General features: G+C 41.1%; 2 protein-coding genes across 2 annotated transcripts in view; both read right to left on the reverse strand.

The window, feature by feature from the left end:
* The window catches only part of gjc1 (gap junction protein gamma 1), a 43,870-nt gene extending 38,676 nt beyond the window's left edge, over positions 1-5,194 (reverse strand). The window contains exon 1 of the mRNA XM_018660592.2: positions 2,706-5,194. The gene's annotated coding sequence lies outside the window, so the exon portion shown is untranslated. The remainder of the gene's footprint in view (positions 1-2,705) is intronic.
* Positions 5,195-8,785: 3,591 nt separating this feature from the next.
* On the reverse strand, positions 8,786-21,258 carry eftud2 (elongation factor Tu GTP binding domain containing 2). The gene is made up of 28 exons (XM_018660634.1): positions 21,102-21,258; positions 20,287-20,402; positions 20,029-20,191; positions 19,828-19,906; positions 19,584-19,659; positions 19,299-19,364; positions 19,161-19,196; positions 18,975-19,065; positions 18,792-18,874; positions 18,516-18,682; positions 18,149-18,273; positions 17,983-18,046; positions 17,805-17,895; positions 17,531-17,666; positions 16,802-16,929; positions 16,235-16,428; positions 16,031-16,142; positions 15,801-15,941; positions 15,453-15,554; positions 15,177-15,259; positions 14,776-14,862; positions 13,312-13,438; positions 12,974-13,061; positions 12,737-12,855; positions 12,307-12,401; positions 11,733-11,886; positions 9,433-9,540; positions 8,786-9,337 (listed from the first exon to the last, which is right to left on the reverse strand). Exons 2-28 carry the CDS (start codon positions 20,389-20,391, stop codon positions 9,242-9,244), a joined length of 2,916 nt encoding a protein of 971 aa, XP_018516150.1. The 5' UTR covers positions 20,392-20,402; positions 21,102-21,258; the 3' UTR covers positions 8,786-9,241.
* Between the last annotated feature and the right edge of the window lie 510 nt (positions 21,259-21,768).

A 21,768-nucleotide genomic window follows, 5' to 3' on the forward strand; every position in this document is an offset into this window, starting at 1 on the left:
AAGAATTCAATAGTAAAGCATTTAAGCCAAAGTATCTTAAAGCTGTGAGCTGCGCTGTGCATCAGACCTTTACGGGAGTGGAATTCATTTAAATACATTTACTCAAGTGCTGTAATTAGGTTTGAGGTATTTGTACTTCATTGTATCTGCATTTTTATCTTATTCTACTTAATACTGCACAATAGTTTAGAAAATATTGTACTATCTACTCGGCTGTGTCTGTTTCAATCATGACTTTACAGGCAAAACCCAGGATGAATATATAAAATGTGACTCACTAACAGAATACTTATACTTATTATTATTAGCATTAAAAGATCAGTAATATTCATCCAATAACACAATAGATGACAGTACAACACACTCAGGGGACATTTTTTTCTTTTGATACTTTGAGCAGATATAGCTAATAATGCTTACACATTTACAATGCAGGACTTTAACTTGTAACAGAGTATTTGCATTTCGCAGTATTGCTACTTTTACCTGAAGAATCTGAATACTTCCTCCACCACTGGTGATCTGTGTTACTTCCACTGTTGAGTCTTCTCTGTAGTATGTAATATTGTTTCGTACGTGCTCTAAATTTCATGCTTTAATCCTGCAATTTGGAAATCACACATACTTTGTCAGAGTTGCTTAGTCTCTACTTGCCATTTTTGGTGCCATTTCTTGGATGAACTTTTGGATCCCTGAAGAGCACAGCTGCAGATTTTTGTTTCATATATACTATTGGATACTTTATAAATCAACATGGCAGCCAGCTGAAGGGCTATGTAACATTTCTCAGACTTTTCTAGGACGTCGTCTGATCATTTAATAAACATCCATGCACAATTCATCACTTATATCTGCCAAGTCATGAGTTTTTGTTGGCTTTTTTTTTGGGTGGTGGCAGTGTCTCCAGCAGTGTAATAATACAGAAACGCGGCATATTTTAAATGGAAAGAGGACAGGGGTGCTGTGGTCATGATACTAACTGAAGTGATGGGGCATTTCCTTGCTGCCACACAGAATCTGCTCCTCATCTCTCTCTCAGTGCTGCAGTGCACAGGGGTCGACTTCTCCTCCTCCTATATTGGTACAAGTTTCTCCTCCAAACCCAGGGGGAGTGAAATAATGGTCTTGGGGGGAGGGTGTAGGGCTAACAGGCAGCAGAGATGGACTGCCTCATAGAAATAGTTGCACATACAGAAAATGTTCATTAAACCTATGGTATGCAAGGGTGTGAAATGCCAAAACTGCACTTACTGGATGGAAATAAAGAAGGAGAAATGGAGGGCAAGTGGAGGTAGATATGCTTCTTCTGGCAGCTTACCAAAGAATAAATTCTGAATGCATACATCCCATCCATATGTTACATTGGAAAGCAACAATCACTCACTAGCACTAATCTCTTTCAATTGGCAGTATCCCAAATCCATCACAATGACTTTACATATAGCGAGGATTTTCTGAAGCACAGGGGAGAAACTCATTATGGTGGCTCATATTTGAGCCAGTGCTGGTGGTGGCGTTGACAAATGCTCCACACAGAAAAGCAATGTGGCATATTTCAAAGGCATCCAGCACAATGAAACGGATCTCTCATCACGGTGAATAATGCCCGGGCGCTGGCTGCTGCTCCCTGGGTTAACTGCTCTGAGAGGTGGGAGTGTTTCTTTTGATATATTGACCTCAGAAATGATGAGATAATCACTGAATCGGGGAATACTGTATGTGTGAGGCTGTCAAAGCAATAGTTAGCACAATGTGTAGAAGGCTTTTACAGCCAGAGAATTATGGGTAAAGGCACCAACATTATTCTACATAAATAAAATCCTGAGGTTGTTTTTTATGCAGATTTAAACACATATTAACATTATTTTAAGACTGTTTGGGCATTTATTTATACCTGGAATGATAATAATTAGAAATATAGTATTCTTTTGGCAAGTAAAAAATAATTTAAGTCAATTGACCTGCTGCAATTATCACCTCTCTGTCCTAATTCAAATAATTCAGCTCTGCAGCTTTTGATAATCCGAGCCTGAACGCTACATTACAACACTGTTCAGTACAAATCACTCCACTACAAACAGACAAAGCTCAGCAGCACTTATGAAATATATTCATTATTAATTAATCTCAAGAGTTTACCAATAAAGTCTGCGTGTGCTTCCAGTAATTTGAGCAGCTCCTGCAGGATTTAACCAAACCCTGAGGAGAATCCCTGCACCGCCCCTCTACACCATGTTCCTGCTGAAATGATCTGAGAACAAAAGATTGTCAGACACTGATGTTCAGCATTAGAACTTGATCAGCGTGGCCCCCTTTTTAAGGCTACAATTGTAACCGATTTGGAAACTGACGGGCGTGCATATGGACTGCAAATGAGCAGCTTATGTCAATTAAACGCGCCGGTCGCAGCTGGTTCCTGAGAGCACGTTTGTTCAGAGAAGTTGGTCTCTTGTTGCTCACAGCTTGGCCTTTACAGGGATGTTATACATGGAGAAACTGGAGAAAATCCAGTGCAATTTAAAAAAAAAATGAAACACGGAGATTCAACCGTCGTCTGTGCGTTATGGTGCCAAATGGTGCGTCTGTGACCCCCGACATTCACTCTAACCATGAGGGCTTCCATTGGGTTTGAAATGAGCCACATTAGAAGCAAAGATGGAAACAAATAGCGTTACAACAGTGGGAATGAGTAGATGGATTCTTACCGCTATGCGAGTCTGTGAAGATGCTTTAAGATATAAGATGATCCTTTTCTTGTGGGAGGGGAAGGTCCTTTTGGACTTGGTGAGGTCCAAACTTGAATCCGCGCCGTTGATTATCTGCTCCACTTCTCGGGAGGAACCAGCAGGGTGTTTCACTGATGTGGTTTTATTCTACCTCATAGCATCACTACGAGACATGTGAGCATATCTTTGTCCAAGTCAGCCACGCTGTTCAGTCTTCGGTCGAGGAACGTCGATTAAACTATGTGGTCTGCTGCGTAAAACCGGTGCCAAAATTCTTGCGGGCCCATTCCGTTACAACGATGCTAGACAATAGTCTGGTCATTTTGGCACGGACTGATCCCGCTCCGCTGCCAGGAACAGTTGCATCTGCTGATTAAAACCAGATCTTGAGAGCTAATTTGTTCATATCTCTGTGGCGGGCCCGAGAATTTTGGTAATAAATATGTCAGTCGCTCACATGTGCCAGTTGGCTCCGGTATTGTCTCATCTTGCTCTTCTTCGCAGGAGGAGTGGACAGCGGAGTTGCCGATCTGTTGATCACCGGAGGTCCACCTACATCCAGCGGTGTCTTCGTCTCGTATTTATCGGGACCGGGGGGTGTTTCCGCGGTGTGCCTCACGCAGTCTGACACCGGCTGAACGGGGGTCTCGCTGAGTGACAGCTGGAATTCCTGACTGAGAGCTTGGCGACCCGTCTTTGCAGGGGGAGCAGTAAAGCAGGATGTTGCGCGTACGCGTCTTTGACAGTGCGCGCACCCGACAGGTCACACATCTCGGATCCGTAAACATCTGCCTAAAAGGGCAATTAAGCTAATTTTTCTAAAAGGCTCCACTTTCAGAAAATACTATTATTCCGTGAGTGTAGTTCCCACGAAGCCTGTTGGTGTTAGTTTATATAATGACATAATCATAATTAATAGTTTATTAACTGATTAGGTGTCATTGTAATATCATGGTCATATAATTTATAGATGTGTATATAATTACTTAAATATATTTTTGTGGTGAATTAACAGCATCATGTGTTTTACCCCACAATTAAAAATGTTGAGCTGGTTCATATTTTAATATTAAAACCATAATATTTGAATGTTTGGTTCAGAAAAACAGTCAAGAGGCTTTTTCATAATTAGCAAGTTCAGGCAAAGCAAAGCCATTTTATTTCTGTAGCAGCTCTTGAACACAGAAGAACTTTCAAGTGCTTTATGCAGGACAGAGAAATTAAATGGAAAAGAGCGGTCTCCTCTCTGAGCAGGATCTGGTCTGGTCTGGTTTGTGGTGGCCCCTGAAGATGCACCATCAGGTCTTTCAGTTGTTCTTGTGGAGTCACCAAAGTTTGACTAAAGTGCAGATTTGATGACTTTCACCTGTTGGACAGAAACTGAAATGACACAACGTGGTGACCCGTGACAATAAATGACAGATTTCACCACCAGGCCGCAAACCATATTCCGAGGAAATGACCGAAGAGCGGAGGATCGTTCGTCGGATGGTGTCTGTGATTCCATACAGTCAGAAGTGGAAATGATCAGAATCATTCCAAGGTGTTTTACCGTTACAGCAGCTCGCTGTGTGAGGGCCCGTGTCTGGTCTCAATCTGCTTTTGTGGAAGGCCTCGAGCAAAGGAACACATATGGCTCATTTGGCAAATTGAAACAGCTAGTTTCTGTGAGTTTGCAGCTTGATTGTTCAAAACAGGGGGGGTTGCTCACAAATTCCTCCACCCCACCCTCCACTACCCCTCCTCTGCAGCCATCTCAGGCACCCGTGCATGTGCAGCCTCCATCAGTCTGTGAGCCAAACTCTGGGATGGATTGTCCTCTGGACCCTCCGATCCACTGTGATTCAGTATTGTGGGTCCTTCAAGTGCCCTAGGGTGCAGGAGTCACACAGTCATGTGGTTGTGGTTTTTTTTGTGTTGTCTGCACACGGCTCCGACCTTGCCGGACCTCAAACTGTCACTGACCTGCTGGGCAGTGATGGCGCCCTCCTGTGTTTCTGTAGGACAGGCTACATTTGACTGGTCGAGAAGGGGATGTCGGGACATATATAAACTTGGCACGGTTAGGAAATAAGAACAAACATGTTAAGACTCAAATTTAAAGCCCTGGTTCATGGCAATATTGAACTAAATATCAATAAACACCATTTATTCAGCGCAGTACACAAATGTCAAATAACCAATACCAATAAATAGCTGCTGTTCACATATACAATGAACAGATACAGCCCTAAACACACATGTGAAAGGCTCCTCGTCATGGATCATGACACCCAGTTGTTCTTTTGTGTCTCTTTGTGGTCATTTGTGTGTCTTTGTTGTTGTTTTTCATATGTTTGTGGTTGTTTTGTGTCTGTTCATAGCTGTTTTGCATATGTTTTGTGTCTCTTTGTGATCATTTGTATCTCTGTTTTGTATATTTTTGTGATTGTATTGTATATTGTTTTGGTTATTTGTGTCTCTGTAGTTGTTTCACATATTTTTGTGTTGTTGTAATATCTTTGTGGTTGATTTGTGTCTCTTTGTGATCATTTGTGTCTCTGAAGTTGTTTTGTATATTTTTGTGATTGTATTGTATATTGTTTTGGTTATTTGTCTCTTTGTAGTTGTTTCACATATTTTTGTGGTTGATTTGTAGATGTTTTAAATATTTTTGTGGTTGATTTGTGTCTCTTGTAGTTGTTTCACATATTTTTGTGGTTGATTTGTGTCTCTTTGTAGTTGTTTCACATATTTTTGTGGTTGATTTATGTCTCTTTGTAGATGTTTTGAATATTTTTGTGGCTGTTTCGTGTCTCTTTGCTGTTGTATAGCATATTTTTGTGGTTGTCTTTTTTATGCCCAATTTTGCATCTGCGTGTGTCTTTGTTGTTGCTCTCCTTCTCTCTGTAATCATTTTGTGTCTGTCTGTTTGGATGCTGACTCAACCCTCATGATCTTCATTGTGTCTATAGATCTGTTAATAATTTGTATAACTGGTCATTTCTGTGCTATAAACAGACTGTCAGTATGAAAGTGTCTCACTGGACTCTGCCTGCCTGTAGCCTCCTGCTTTGGGCTGAGGAAAAGGTCTGCCTGTGATGTTAGCAGGAAGAGACAAGTGTGATTGAGTCACAGACACGACAGTGCCAGAGAGGTGTGATGAAGGAGAGGTGAGAGCAGAAGACAGATTCAACGCAGGAAGAGGTGACCGACGAGGTGGGTTGAGAGCAGATGGAGCTGCAAAGGAAAAGGAAAAGGCTCGACTCGCAAGAGGAGGGTGCCCCTAGTCGGCCCAATACAAAGCTGGAGTCTTGCTCCTGTCTATATTTAGCACAGGGACCACAGATTGCAGCAAGTGCTCTGGGGCCTTGTGTTCAGACCGGCAAGAACTGCTGCCATCCGTCTCAGCGCCCAGGGCCGGGCACGATCCCGGCTCACGCCAGTGCAAGGGAGGAATGATGGGACCATGTCGTCTGAGTGCACGTTTACTTAACACATGTGCAGAGTTGATCACATTCTGATGGAGCAGATGCCTTCAAAGCAGAAGAGAGGATGCAAATCTTGGAAACATCTGCATGTCGATACAACCTTGATAAGTAAAAGTGTCATCGCTGTACTTAGATCTTCCTAATGGTGCGTTTGTGTACAACAGTTCCTCAATCTCTTCATTTCTCCCTCCTCCAAACATTTGAAAAGGGCAGAGCATCCCCCTCAACATCTACCCACGTCTGCTAAAATAAAAACAATAAAAAAAACCCTTCTCAACTGGACAGGATTGACATTCAGTTCAAATGTCAAAGCAGCTCAAGCCATTTTTGACTTCATGTCCCCCGCTCTTACCTTCCCCATCTCCAGTACCTCCAGGACTGTTGGGGGAAACTGTCAGTGGTGAGTGATGAAGGACTGAGCTGTTCAGACACCAAAGTCCTCTGAAGGTGTGACAAGACTCGCACGTCAATCCATCTCGAAGTACAGTTAAATGCAGCTCTTCAGAGTGATTATCCACTCAATATATACGTTTTAAAAAGATCCAATACTTATCACTTGTAGGCTTGACAGTTTACTGCTGTGGATTTCATCTTTCACAGAGAACAGTGGCTGTTGTCAGCTTGATTTCATGTCAGTTACAGTGGATCCGAATGATGTATGATGAAGTTTCACAGCAGAAAGCATAATAACGTCTGTAGGAACTTCTGTAACCTGTCTACATTTTGCAACCGTAAATACAAGTAATCAAAGCAAAATCATGTAACTATCTTACCTTAAAAACCTTTTAGGCTTCAGAATCACATTGATGTTATACTGACTTGTAATAGGGAGAATAGGAGCCTCTGCAATCAGGCCCAGCAAGTTCAAGAGTAATGCCGAACTGTAGATCAGTTAAAAAGACTCATAAGTATTTAAAAAATGTTGTTCATCTTCCATATCCAGCGAGGAAACTTTGAAAATATCAAGAATTATAAACAGAGTTTTGTGTGTTTGTTACAGAAACAGCATGCCCTGCTCCTGAGGCCGGGAATCATGGGTAATATAACTTGTTCAGCCATGTTTCAGTTCAGTGAATGGAACTAAGCAGTCGGAGCTCCAGTCGTGTGATTGATAGGCTTTGTTTTCTGTACATGAGTGGTTAGCTTCTGGGGGTATGCTGCTTCCAGTACCCTTGCCCACTCAGACTCGGAGCCCAATGTAATTTAATGCGCCGGCGTCCTGTGCCTACTTACCACTGGTGGCTGCAGAAGTTGCAGATGTTCAGAAAATGTTAGTGTTGCTTGATGTTCAAGTAATCGTAGAATGTCACACCAAAGTTTGTGAAATTCACACCATAACACACAAAGATCTAACTGTGGTTTTGACACTTACTGCAGGTGACATCCACAAAAGGTACTTACCCAGTCTGAGACTTTCATTCATTCAGAAACGTCATAGATAGGGTGTATAAGAATGTTCATTTGCAATGCAGCATCATTTTGTGATGGAAATGGTTTAGATTTGTGTGTATCCTTGCATGAAGTGTAGTTTTTCTTAACCATGTCGGATGTATCCCCTATAGCCCAATTAGTTTAATGTATCCCTTCAACAACAGCACACAACATGTTCCACAGTGTTGTCAGTTTAAGCTGATATTAAACTGAATGTTATTTAACAGTATTAGTGCATAAATGTTGATATTGTCAGTATTATTGAGAAACTGTCAGTGTTTAAACTTGATCTGTTATGTATTAATTGTTCTCTGTGCAGGTGACACTTGTAACAGGTACAGTAGGTGTGGTTGGGATGGTTGGAAAGCTGTTAAATGTATGTCCTTGTTGATGCTTGTATCATGAGTTGTTTTTCATCATTATTTTTGTTTAAATGTGTGTTAACTTAAATGTTTTGTGCCTGAGGAACCCTTAAAAACAAGATGGTGCATTTCAAGGGATTTATCTTCAAATAAAAATACATTTCTCTCTTATCTTTATATCTTATCTGTATTTTGAATTTTCTATTTGCTTGCCAACTAGTTTTCAAGTGTTACAACTGACTCAGGTTGAGTTTATTCATTTGTGTGACAGTAAATATACTGAAAATATACTGAAGATGAACTTCACATTAATTTGTAATCCCATTTCTCATGATTTTACTCTTAAACATGTGTGCCACAGTTGAGATCAGGTCTCTGTCATTGGGGTTCAGGATGTTCAACATATTCCCAGACTGACTCAAAGCTGAAGAAAGAGCAAATATTTATCTTCCATCTAACTCAGATGTCAAAACCGTCTTTTTGCTTATCAACATCTGTCTTCTTCGATCACAGATCACTTCTTTGACATCATTCCTTCTTCCTTTTATTTGACCACCTGACCCTAACCTTTGCTTCCTCTCCACCTGCCTCCAACCATCCCACAGCCTGTCCATCAGTCACTGCCCACACGTCAGTCTCCAAACAGACACACGATCACTCAAACCAACAGCAAAGCTCCAACTTCCAGACACCAACAGTTACATACTAATTACATCTACACCTCAACGACACAAGCATTCAACAGCGACATCACAGGAGGGATGGTCTATGAAAGTACATCTGGAATTACAACATCTGTCTTTGAATTACAGGTTTTATTCAGACAAACACCAGATCAACGACATCCAATTTCTTTTCTTTTTTAAAAAAGCTTCCAAGTTATCTTATTCTACAAAAACAATGAGAATTTGTACATATAAAAAATAAAAATACAAGACAAAAATAAGTTGCAACAAACGTCTGCAAACAGCTGCTCTGCAAAGGGAAAAGCAAGAACTCCCCTAAGTCTGGTGTATTTCTGTGGTTTTCATCAATCTACTAACTGCTCCCAGTGATCTTCCCCATGTTATTGATCTTTTTAAATGGTTGGTTGTGTGATTTTCATTAGTAAAATCGAAGATAAGCTGTGTAACCTGAACCTATGAAAACCGCTCATGGTTTCTGTGTTATAGTGACTGTGTTATACCACAAGTATCCTTGACCAGCAGAGGTTTGGGTGTTGGCTCCATGGTTTGCAGTCAGTGTTGCAGTCTCACATGGGGTAGTTAAGCACCACGTCCTGTTTGGCCAGCTCCAACAACATAGGATCGTCGAAGAACTTGCTGATGCTCACATCTTCGCTCAGACCCTGAAGAACAACAAAGGATGTTAGTCATGCAAGAAAGAACATTTACATGTATGATTTTTACTAATTAAATTTTAAAAAGCAGGCATGAGGCTGACCTTGCGCCTTCGGGTCTTGATCATGAACTCTCTGGCCAGGTGGGGGGCAGGCTGAGGCTCAAGAGGTCTGATCACGATACTCTTGTCCAGGGGGTCACCTGGCACGATCTGGAAGGAAATACAAGAGATGGTAAAACAAAGTGAGCAACTGGAAGCTAATGGAAATCTTTCAATTCATTTCCAGCCATGTGCAATCTGACAATAGTTTGACTTGAGTCTGAGAAAGTGGTAACCAAGTGGAACCCCAACATCATTCCTGCTGTTGGGTATCAACTGTCTATCTGACAACATGAAACACACGTCAAATTCTGAGCTTTAACAAGCTGAGGGGACACTTCTAGTAGTGGCTCCGACCTCTCACTAAATATATGATCTAGCTGCAAGTCTGTCTCATTGTTACTGAGTCAGGACCGCGTCCATCAACATGATGGAAAAAGCAACGTGTGAGTTACTGTCACTCTTTTAGTTTGTGACCAACACGGCATCAATGCAGCGTTAGCAGGTTGAGTTAGAAGAAGGTAAGTGTTCACAGGCTTTTAAAATGACTCACTGAAGCTATTATATTCAAGAGCTCATGGTATGACCTTCACAAAGTGATGTCACAGTTATGGATATATGATCCATTCCCATAAATGCAAAGAGAGAGGAAAGAAGAAGAGAGGAGTTGTTAGGGATGTGGAATCTGAAATAAGTAGGGTAGAGTGGACTAAATAAGACATTCCCAGCCGCAGGGAAAGATTACAACAGGAGGAAAAGGGAAAAAATAATCAATGGAGTGGCTGAAGCCCAGTCAACAGATGGATGAAAGCTGCTAACAACAGTAACTCAACACTGTCTTGTTTGCATGCCAATACTGGCAGCACATAATCAAACTAATGAGGGAGGCACAGTACAGTATAGCCTCTGAGATTTAATGGGGCAAACAACACAGTTCAGGGACTCCCATGTTATTCTGATTTTCTAGGGCAGTTGAATCGATATGTGCTTGCAGGAGTAATTTCTGTCAAAGACCAGACCAGAGAAGACGGTTCTGAGTGTTGATTGCATCAGGTGCAGACTCTGTGGCTGCCCTTTAGAGAGTAATTTGGGGTGAAACGGACAAGGCAATTGGTGCTAGACCTCAGGAGAGTCTTCTGGGAAAAAAGGTATATTTTACCAACAACCTGAGGCTGGGCCATGTGCTAATAAATCATTGCATGACACCATTTACTGACAGGAAGTCAAAATGGCCTATTTCAGCTGATGTAAAAAAGAAAAATCAGGAATAATCCCAGGGGAAATCTGAGTAACTGCTTTGTAAAATTATTGCTAATTCATGATTTGAGATTTGAAAAAAATCCCATGACACAAATACAATGACAGACAATAATACATTTTAAAATACTCTGTCCTGATAACATTTCTACAAAACCACTCTGTGTTGCTAAACCAAAAAATGTCAACAATGGTTATTATTATTCATTCTGCATGTTCACTTTGATCAAACAACCACAGAAATACATAATTCATGTCTAGGTTCTTGTCTTGACACTTGCATGTTCACCTCAAGGGGATAAAACATAACCAAGGAGGATAGAACATTACCTGAAATCCTTATTTTCTTTCCAGACGAATGGACTTTGCAGTGAAGTATTAATCTACACTAAGTGGAGTTAATTTTTACTGACACAGCTCTGCAGAGTGCAGACACAAACACATGTCAGACATGGCAGGCAGAGACGTAGACAGCCACATTATACTTAAAAATTAATGACTCAACACTCCGCTCTACTCCACATCAAAAGCAGTTTAATCAGAGTGGCAGACGTGTGCACGGGGTTGGTCACTCTGCTGCACAAGCTGCCACAGTTTTATGTATGTGAGAGTTTGTGCATGTGCATGTATGTATGTATGTATGTGTGTGTGTGTGTGGGGGGGGGGGGTGACAGGAGGATACCAAATCTAGTAATCTTAAAAGACAAAAACATCAGATTTGCCGTCTGACAAATGTGCAATTTTCACATTGCAATTCATGAATGACAAATTGGATTTGTTTGTTTAGCATTATAATAACTCTGTGGCACTGTGTCACAGTGAAGATGCAGGCAGGTAAGTGTTAGCATCCAGCAAGTAACAAACCCTGTTTCTTCTTTCTGTTTATGTTATTAAAGAGGCATCATATTTACACCAATAATTAATGAGGCCAGACATCTATGGACACCTCCAAAGCTACTGTGAATGTGTGAGTCTTCAGTGCCTTTAAGCCTGGGTTTTATTTGTTTTCCCTGACATAATTGCAGGTCTGTGTCAATAAATCTTACCTGCCAGTGATGGAACACAGACAGAGCGAAGGCCTGCCCCTGTGTATGTGTCCGGAGATCTGTCTCAAAGCCAAAGGAGTCAATGGCTGGGATGAAAGCCTTGATGGTGTACAGAGGAGACCCTGGAATAGGTGCATCCTGGGTGACATGACCCCTGATAGATGAAAAACACAGGACTGTATTACAAAAACTTAAATTACTGAATTTCAAAGATGATCCTTTAACTTAAAACTTAAGATGCTGTCTGTATTGAGAAAGGCTGCATGAGTAGGCTTATATATTAATCTGATCATTCATTGCTTGATATGTAATGAGCAAGAAATCAGTCAGAACACCAGAGCTACACAAAATTCAAGTTGACATTTTCAAGTCGCCCATTTTAACCCATCAGGGATCCAAAACCCAAAGATCTTCAATTTAGTATCTCAGATGACAGAAGCCACATCTAGTGAATTTCTGGCACTTCAACTTTAAGAATCTATTTAAATGATTAACTGATTATCATTTAAGAAGTTCAAGTATCAACATTTCTGCCTGGGTTGATACTGGACATTAGTATAATGAGTGGGCCAACCTTCGTCGAGCCAGCACCGTGTAGACAGCAGATACACAATCAGCCGGAGCCTGAACCTCCACAAAGTAATAGGGCTCCATCAACCTTGGCGTGGCCTGGAACACAAGGGAGACATATATACATTAAAGCGAGGACAAAAGCCTGTAGAAGCAGTAGCATGTAAAGCTGACCCTTGGATTGATGACAGGACCAGTGGAGGAGCCAAACGAGATGAGGAATGAAGCCAAAATCGTGAAAGAAGAATGTTATCAGACTACAATTAAAAAGAACGCACATCAGCAAAAATGCAAAAAAGTAATCAAGGTAATGGAAGATTAAAGCAAGTGAGGATGAATGAATGAATGAATGAATGAATGAATGAATGGGAAGTCTAAAGGAGCTAATGGTAGATGAGAAGAAGAAAAGAGTTGGGAGGTGGGGGTGATCTCACCATGAGGAAAGCAGAGTACACCACTCTCCTGGCTGTAGGGATGACCTGTCCTCCTCCCCTGTGGAGAGGCTCCTGAGCGATGACTGCATCCAGGATCTTAAACTTGACATTCCTGATGGCTGAGGGCAGAAGAAAGACACAGATGAGGAAAAATACATTTTCCTTTTTCTGGTGGAAAGGAGAATTTCCAGGACCAGCAGCTGTGCAGAGAACAAACATTTATTTTGTAAAACTTACGCTCGTCACACAGAGGTCCTTCCCTGGTGCCCCACTGGAAGCCCTGAACGATGCTGTCTTTGACCGAGCCGAGCAGCGCCTTGTCCACCTACAGAGGAAAAACAAACACATCTAGAGTTAGCTACAAAAACATGGGTTTCTCTTCAAAAACAGTTATCCTCTAATGGAATTTTACACCATTTTCTGCTGTTTTATTGAGTAAATAATTACACAGCTGCAGCTCTGTGACTCTAAACATTTGGTGTAGGCACACCAGAGCTGTTAATCTGTATTTTTTCCATAAGCAGATAAACCAATACTCAATGGACAACTTAAACAGCCCTAGTTATACAACTCACCTCAGAAGGCAGCGTGTCATCTACAAGAATGTTTGGTCCCGTTGTGTCTGGTCCGAAGGCCCAGATAGACCTGGCAGCCAGCAGATCCCAGTCGTACTTTGTCTGGAAAAACTCTCCCAGCTTCTTCCTGCCATGAGGAAACAGAACAGTCACTGGTTGAAAGGGAGGTTCTCTACATTGTGACAGCTGGAACATTAAGAAGATTGGTTGATCAGGGGGCAGAGGGGTTAATGGAAGAGGAGGAGTAGAGCGAAGGTTTAGTTTAATGGTGTGTGAAGTATGTCACTCCTCTGGCATCACTACTCCATGCTGGCACCGCTGGGCCCAGATGGCCTCACAGATGAGTCGAGTACTGACAGGAAGCCGCTCGCAAGCAGAACACACACTCATGCATGCTCTTCAAGTCACAGCGGCTGGGAAAATTCATGCATGCTTTTAGTGCATGATTCAATTACTGAGAGTGGACTAATCAATACTCCAAGGGTTTTTTTAATAAGCACATACTTGTCACAGTGTACAGACTGTCCTTTACTTTGCTTCAATATACAAATACAGAAACACTCTGCATCTATTTAACAAAATTTAAATAAAGATATATATCAAAAATGAATATAGTTTTTAGATTTAGCATTCCTTACACTCAGTACTGCTTTCAAACTGACATGGTGGAGCAGGAATTCATGTCACTCTAAATGGGGTTGTAGCTTACTGTTTCCAAAACTTTTCTTGTAAAGTAAATGAGACCTAAATGAAAATAAAAATGAAACTAAATGTAACTAGAATTAATGCCTCTCTGTAACCAGTCAAGTAGCAGTTTACATCCATCTCTGTCCAGACTCACATAACATAGGTAGTGAAGGAATTTAATAAAAGGTATTACATGTATTTCATCATAATTGGTGTAAGTAACTTTTGACTAACAAAATCCAATCAGTTCCTGCAATGTTTTGTTCTGACTGAGTTAAAACACTGATGGTGAAGTGCAGCACATGGTCATCACTATTTAACTTATAAATGAAAACTGCAGGCACATCAGAGAGTGCACCCCTCTTGCTCTATGCATGATAAGCTGAAGAACATTGGGTGGCACACCTATGGATTTACAAGGATTATTACTTTCCATTCCAATAACTGCACTTTTTAAATGACTATTTCAGCCCTGGGCATTTCTATATTCCTCTACCTTCTTCAATGACAACATTTAATTAAAGAACCAATCATCATTCTTGCATGCCTGCTCATTTATCCCTGCTAACTGAGGGATAAATGAGAATAAATGATCGGTCAGAATGGCTCTGAAATATGGAAAAATTAATAAGGCACATACAATATATGACTGAAATGGGGAAAATCCACAGGCATGTCTAACATGAAAGGCACATTACATCACCTCAGTTAATTAAGATATCACTTATTCTTCTGTATGTGTGCGTGAGTGTGATGGTAATATCTTCTAAATCATACCTGTTCCATGTGATCTGCACCACTTCGTTCTCTATGTCCTCAGCCAGCCCCTTCTCCAAGGGCTCAGCAATCATGGTGATCTTATTCCTGTCAATCACATCACACGGCTGTCAATCACACACTCTGGGTTCGGGGAGACACTCGGCCAGAGGGAAGGACTGACTCTGACGCAGAGTCCAACTGATCTCCAAGCGCACAGTGCATAAGTTTAACTCTCAGACAAGAAATACCACATCTAAGCTGACAGTCTAAACAATGGTTCATGTCAGAAACGAGACACTTAAAGAGGAAATTATTACAAAGCTGTGAGTTTTGAGATAAATTACTAATAGTTCTCTAAATTGCACTCATGTCATTGTATGTGTGGATACATTTTTTTAAATATTATGTTTAATACACACTTTTTGTTGGGCGTTTCAGCAAAGCACTTGAGAGATGAAGTCTCGACAACTGTTTCACAGAAAGTCACAACTGGATCAGCAACCTGTGAGCAGAGAGGAGTAAAATTAGAGGCTTTACTCCTGTGCTGTATCCTCAGGTTATGGATGTTTTTGGTCTCTAAGACATAAATAAAATGTGTACAGATCACTGGATGATAACTGTCATGTTACAATCTGATAGGACATTGAAATAAACACTGTTGAGTAATGTAACGTGAGTGAAGCATGAAAACTTACTTTAATGTCGATCTCGGAGTACATCTTGCGCAGATCGTGCATGACACAGTCCAGGTAGAGCTCTCCTGTGCCTAAGATAACATGTTCTCCAGACTCCTCCACCTGAAAGACAAAGACACATAAATATACACAGTATATGGTCAATTACAATTTCCGCTACAGCAGTTACGTGATTATTAATTAAATCAAATGTTAATTTAATTTCATAATTTTCCTTTTTACATGAATGAGACTGGAATCTTTGAACTGCAAACGTTTCAAATGTCATTGCAATGAACTATATGAACTACCAGGGTCTGAGTTTGTTTTGAAAACCCTTCACTACTGCATCAGTGTTGACTGACATACCTTTGTGGTCAAGGATGGGTAGCTCTTGTTGACCTTTCTCAGTCCGTCCAACATCTTAGGAAGCTCTGATGGGTTCACAGGCTCCACTGCAATCTTGATAACTGATGCTGTGTTGAATTTCAAAGGCCTGAAAATCTGAGCCTGTCAGAGGAAGTAAAACATATTAACTACACTGCTCATGTATCAGTATTTTTAAAAGCTCTCATTGGTATCTCTCTCTTATATCTCACCTCTTCGTTGCCTCTGGGCTCTGTGATTGTGGCGGTTTTGACAATAGGCTGGTCACAACCTTCGATGAGGACCCAGTTGCCAGCAGGAACTCGATTCACTTCAATCTGATATCTAAAAAAGAGGAAGGAATGTCAGAATTTAATTCAAACAATTATTGATTTCTAACTCTACAATCTTCATAAACCTAAACCCCTGGATGGTACCTGGCCACAGAAATCCACAGACGGCCCACGGTGCAGACCTGGGAGTCCTCCTCATCCTCAAGGGTGTAGTTCTCTCCTAAAACCTTGACGGGCTGGCCGGCCTGAATGGTCCCGCTAAGCACCCTGCCAAACGCATGGAACTGAACCCCATCTTCAGTGCTGTACATCTTAGTGGTGTGGCACATCAAAGGCCCCTGAGGGTGAGAGTCATGAGGTGAGCAGGAGTGAGGGATTAGAGAGAGAGAGAGAGTCTAAATAGGACAGGAAAGTTTTACCACTGGAATTTAACATTTCTACCTAAAGAGATATAAGTGGGCTTCGGCAAAAGGAAGTAAGACTTTAAAAAGGAACTTGGAAAACTGTGATCAATGTCCTGCGTTGTCTTAAATTGGCTTATTTAACAGCTTGTTTATTTCCAGCCAATTACAACATCCTGGTGGCTTAATTTGTAAAACCAGCTGAAAAGACACTGATGACTTCCACTGGAAACAGACTGCAGGTATTAGCATTTAACCAACATATCAGCCAGTAAACAGAACACTTGTGTTTTGCTTCCATTATACTCACATCAGGGTCACACTCAGCCATGGCCTCCCCCAGGTCTGAGTCCAGGCCGCCTGTGTAGGTGTGCTCTATCTTGTTCCTGGCACCCTCTTGTGGTGAGGGGATGTGTTGTACGCACATGTCCACAAAGCCTGGAGGGAGGACAACCATGATCAATTTCAAATAGATTTTTCACATTTACGGAACCATGACCATTTATCTTCAGATTAAAATTACAATCATGAGCAGATAAGGAAGACTGATACAGTACCTCTGATTTTTATTTATACAGAAAAAAAGGATGAACTTCAGTTATCTCCTTGAATCAGAAGTGTTTATGCTGTTAAAATAGAATGTGATTGTATATACTAAACCTTGCTGTCTAATAGTTGTTCTATGTTAACTGTAAAGTATATTTTTCCTGATTTGGTGAATGATTGAAATAATGTAAATAATAGTAAACATATTGAGGTTAATTAGGTCGTGATGATCACCTATGATAGACAAATATGGTAGATCAGAGTTTACTTGAGCATGAGGCTTGTAGGAAATGAAATAAGTCAAATGGGGAACCTGTACAGTCTCTGAGCTCATGCTAGACTCTTTTTATTGGTTAAAAGAGAAAGTAAATCAGCAGAAAGAAGGCAACAATGTCGTTTAACTGTAGGGTTGTGATTTGGATATTTTCTACACTTTTCTACTTTCACAGTAATGCACACAAAGTAGAATAGAAAGAAACAAATTAAGCCATACCAGTGAATTCTCCAAAGAAGCGGTTGCAGACCAGCCTCAGCAGGGGTCTAATGTTCAGTTTCAGTTCTTCTTTAGTCAGGTGGATCCCCAGCTCATCCAGAACTCGGGGGAGGGATGTGTCCACATCCCCAACCACCTAGAAACAAAGAGGATTTGGGTGAGGATTACACACTGAGTTCTGCAACTCAGCCTGAGTCTGAAGGGGCCCAAGGGTGTTGGAGCAAGCTGTTGTTGCTTTGTTGCATGTTATAAAATTATGTTAGACATGTCCAACCTGTGAAAGGATCTTGTAGAGAGGCTCCAGAACAAATTCCACAAAGCTGCGTTGAGAGTTACTGCTGGGAGCTTTCTTTGTGAACTTGCGACTGAAAAGAGAATAAAGGAAAATCACTGAACAGAAAGGATGTGTAGCTCAGCCTTTGATACATTCTGTTGAAATCCAAATTACTTACGTTTTGGGATTGAAATAAATATCTCCCCAGAGCCTCTTGGCAAACTCATTATAGTTGATGTCGCCTGTAAACATAAACAGAGTTAATTAATACCATAAATGAATGCATTAGGCACAAGGATGTGCCAGTCCATTGTTTATGTTTACGTGCTGAAGAGTCGTCTCACCGTAGGTGTCTGAGTAGATCTTTGCAAAGGATCCTAGGGTGAAACAGATGCTGTACTGAGAGCTAGCGAAGCACACATTTCCAAGGAGAGGAGACACCACCAAGTTCTCATCTGTGGAGTATGTGCTGAAAAACAAGAGAGATGACCAGTCACCAACTGTAGTGTCTTGTATGTCTGATTTTGTCACAATAAATAATTAGTCAGCATGTTGGAGATCTAGAGATTATCCTTGTAGCCATTTCTATGTATCAACAAAGTTGTATTCTCCATTCATGGTAAATTCTTCCACCTGAACTTTGTGCACAGTATCATATGGAACCATTCATACTCTCCAGTCACAGCAGGTGTAATGGGTTTACATTATTACCTGAGCAAACCATTGACCTCATCCACAATGTGACGCAGTTTATAATAAGCATCTGTGGGAGGCAGTTTGAGCTCCACAATGAGCCGGTCCACCTTGTTGATGCAGATGGTGATGGCCATACGCTCCTGAACTGCATGTTTGATCAGCCGCTCTGTGTTCAGCATCACCTGGGCAGAGATGCACAAAGGTCGAGGTTATAAACATGGATGAAGAAATCGACTTATGTGCAGCGAGAGCAAGACTGGAAGAACATCAAGAAGAAAAAGGGTGACTCACTCCTTCTGCTGCATCTATGAAGAGGACAACACCGTCTGAGATCCGGATGCTTGATGTGACCTCGTCAGAGAAGTTCACATGGCCTTTGAGAGAAACACGAGATTTTACATCACTTTCAAACATTTTTTAACATCATACAAAACATGCATTCAACAAACAAAGCAAATAGTTTAAGTATAATACCTGGTGTATCCATGATGTTGAAAAGGTATGATTTGCCCCTGGAATCTGGCAGAACCATCGTGACAGGGGTACTCTTGATCCCAACTCCTCTCTATGAAAAAGGCATTAGACAGAAATCACCTTTGTGAGAAGGGAAACATAAGTCTATCGTTTAACGTTTTTTGAAACAAAAACCAAAACACTTACCTCCTGTTCTGTAAAGAGGATGTCTGTGTATCGGAGCTGAAAAAGTAGAAAATTACGTCACTCTTTGCTTCCCTATAGCAAATTAACAAAATATGGTACAATGGGCAAATTTATTGAGCTATTGCAGACAAAACTCACGTCCACATCATCTCTCTTCCTGATTTCTGGATGTGTCTGTTCAATCAGGCAGTCCACAAAGCAAGTCTGAACAGAATAAACAAATTCATTAGATCCTCACGAGTCACAGATGAGTCTAAAGTGCAGCCATGTTATTAGCATATGCTCAAAAACATTCATGTGCTCCTAAATTTTTCATCTTTGGAACACATGTCCTCTTTGGCAAACTGCCAAAGAAGAGCCCCGCTAGAGACACAGAGCTACAAGAGCAAGTGAGCCAGAAGCCGACATAGGGCACACTCTAACCTTGCCGTGGTGAAGGTGACCACAAAGGGTGACGTTTCGGATCAGCTCAGGACCATCCATCAGATCTGCAAGGAACCTGGTAAGAGAGGGAGAGTTATTACAGCTTGAAATGACACAACATATGTGTACTGAAAAATACATGAGAAGAAAAAAAACGCTGCTGTTCAGTTTTAGCTTCCTGATCAACATCTGCATCTTAAAACTTATATGTCCATATCAACAAGAAACCACTTAGATTACTCACTCCATATCATAAACAGTGGCAGGTAACTCTTGCTCCATCAACGTGAACTGCTTGTTCTTCACAGGCTTGATGATGGGCTCTGGAAAGAGTAGAGAGAAAATGCTTGTGTTTGACAGTTTATTTTTGCTTATTATAACATCCTATATTATGATCTATATTGTAATTCTTCAAATACCAGGTAAACTTTTGTTTGTCTCTAACCTGTAAGAGGTTGTGTATCTTCCTCCTGGACGATGGTTTCCACTTCGGGACCATAAACTTCCTCTGCTGTAGGATAGTACTTCTTGTCCTCATGCAGGACCACCTCCATGCCCGGAACATCGTCATCAGCATCGGCAGGTTCGTCGTCATCATCCTCGTCACCCTGCACAAGGACAGTGTTAGGACCATTGTAAGTGTGCACAAACTGCGAACAAACTTTGAGTAGTTATAACTGTTCACAGTGAATCTGAAGAGCACCTCATCAACATCTCTGTCCTCTGCCTCCAGATCATCTTCATCATCGTCAGAGTCCAGCTCTGGACCGATGTAGTTTCCAAACTCATCATACAGATCAGCCTCCATCTTGTAGAGACCTGAGAGAAGGGTTTGTGTTAATGTGTATTCATGTTGTGGGTTTCATGCACTGTTACAGCCAACATATCACTAAGGTTCAGTGGTAAAGAATCATATCATTTATGACACTCAAACTGCAACACAAGTAGTTTACGTAGCCCTGGCCTAACTTCTCTGACCTGCAGTGAGGACTCTCACGTAACTATTTAAATTGAACCTTTTTAATGTTTCCTTGTTTGGTGCTTTTTAACACCAAAAATTTATGATTTTCTAACTGAACAAATGCGTCAACTGTTGCTAAGTGAGTCAATATTCACAAACAAATTCTATCACATTCATGTCTTCTTAAAATCTTTTTTGACATGCAAAATAAATAAAAGTAAGTTGCCTTCCTGCCGAAGCTAACGCTAACTCTGCTTGAAGCAAAATGTGCACATTGATCCAAGTTCAGTTGATATATATCCAGCCCAAAGATGCTTTCTGTCGGCTGAAACTCTTAGAATAAAATGTAAAGTTTTAAAGGGGAAGTTTTAAAGACTATATGCTACTCTTCTACTTGTTATGGCGATGCCGTTAGTTAACCAAAAGCTAGCATGCTAGCCTGCTAACAAGCAAAGAAATGAATGACCTGTGGACGACGATTCAGTTACGTTGCTGTTTAGCCATTTAGCTAACTTACTGCGCTGAGCTATAACTCGCGGGCTGCAAAATACACTCACCTGTCTTCTGGTATTGTGTAGTTAGAAAATACTATTTTGAAAACAAGATAAACTTTGGGGATGTATTCAGAAGATAAATAATTTCCCAAATAGCGCCATGCGCATGAGATTCTACGTCCGGCTTTCTTCTTCTTCCTTTGACCAGGGGGCGCTGAGCATTCAAAGCTAAAACTCAATACCGCCCCCTCTGGTAGAGGCGTTACACTGCTGAACATCACTACACTGCTGAACATCCCTGGGCAAATGACTTATTTTGTTGATTATAGAAGTGAAAAGAAGTAAATAATACACGTGCAGCAGAGAAATATTGAAAAAGAAGCCTTTCTTCAAATGATAATGCAATTTCCTTAACTTAAACACTAGAAAAAATATTAAACAGTAACTGGGACATGTTTGGGCACCCAAGTAGTTCTCTCTTTGCCACCTGTTAAGTACGGGGGTAGAAGTATTCTGCTTTGTGGTTGTGTGGCAGCCAGTGGCAGGAAACATTGCACTGATAGAGGGAAGAATAGCTTCCACTAAATATCAACACATTCTGGATGCAAATGTCCTGCAATCAGTCAAGAAAGTGAAAATGAAAAGAGGCTGGGTTCTACAACTGGACAATAATCCATCAAAATCCACCATAAACTACTTCAAGGAACACAGACTGAAGCTACCAGTTAAA

Source organism: Lates calcarifer, linkage group LG11 (genome assembly GCF_001640805.2).
Source record: "Lates calcarifer isolate ASB-BC8 linkage group LG11, TLL_Latcal_v3, whole genome shotgun sequence".
NCBI classification, from domain to species: domain Eukaryota; kingdom Metazoa; phylum Chordata; class Actinopteri; family Centropomidae; genus Lates; species Lates calcarifer.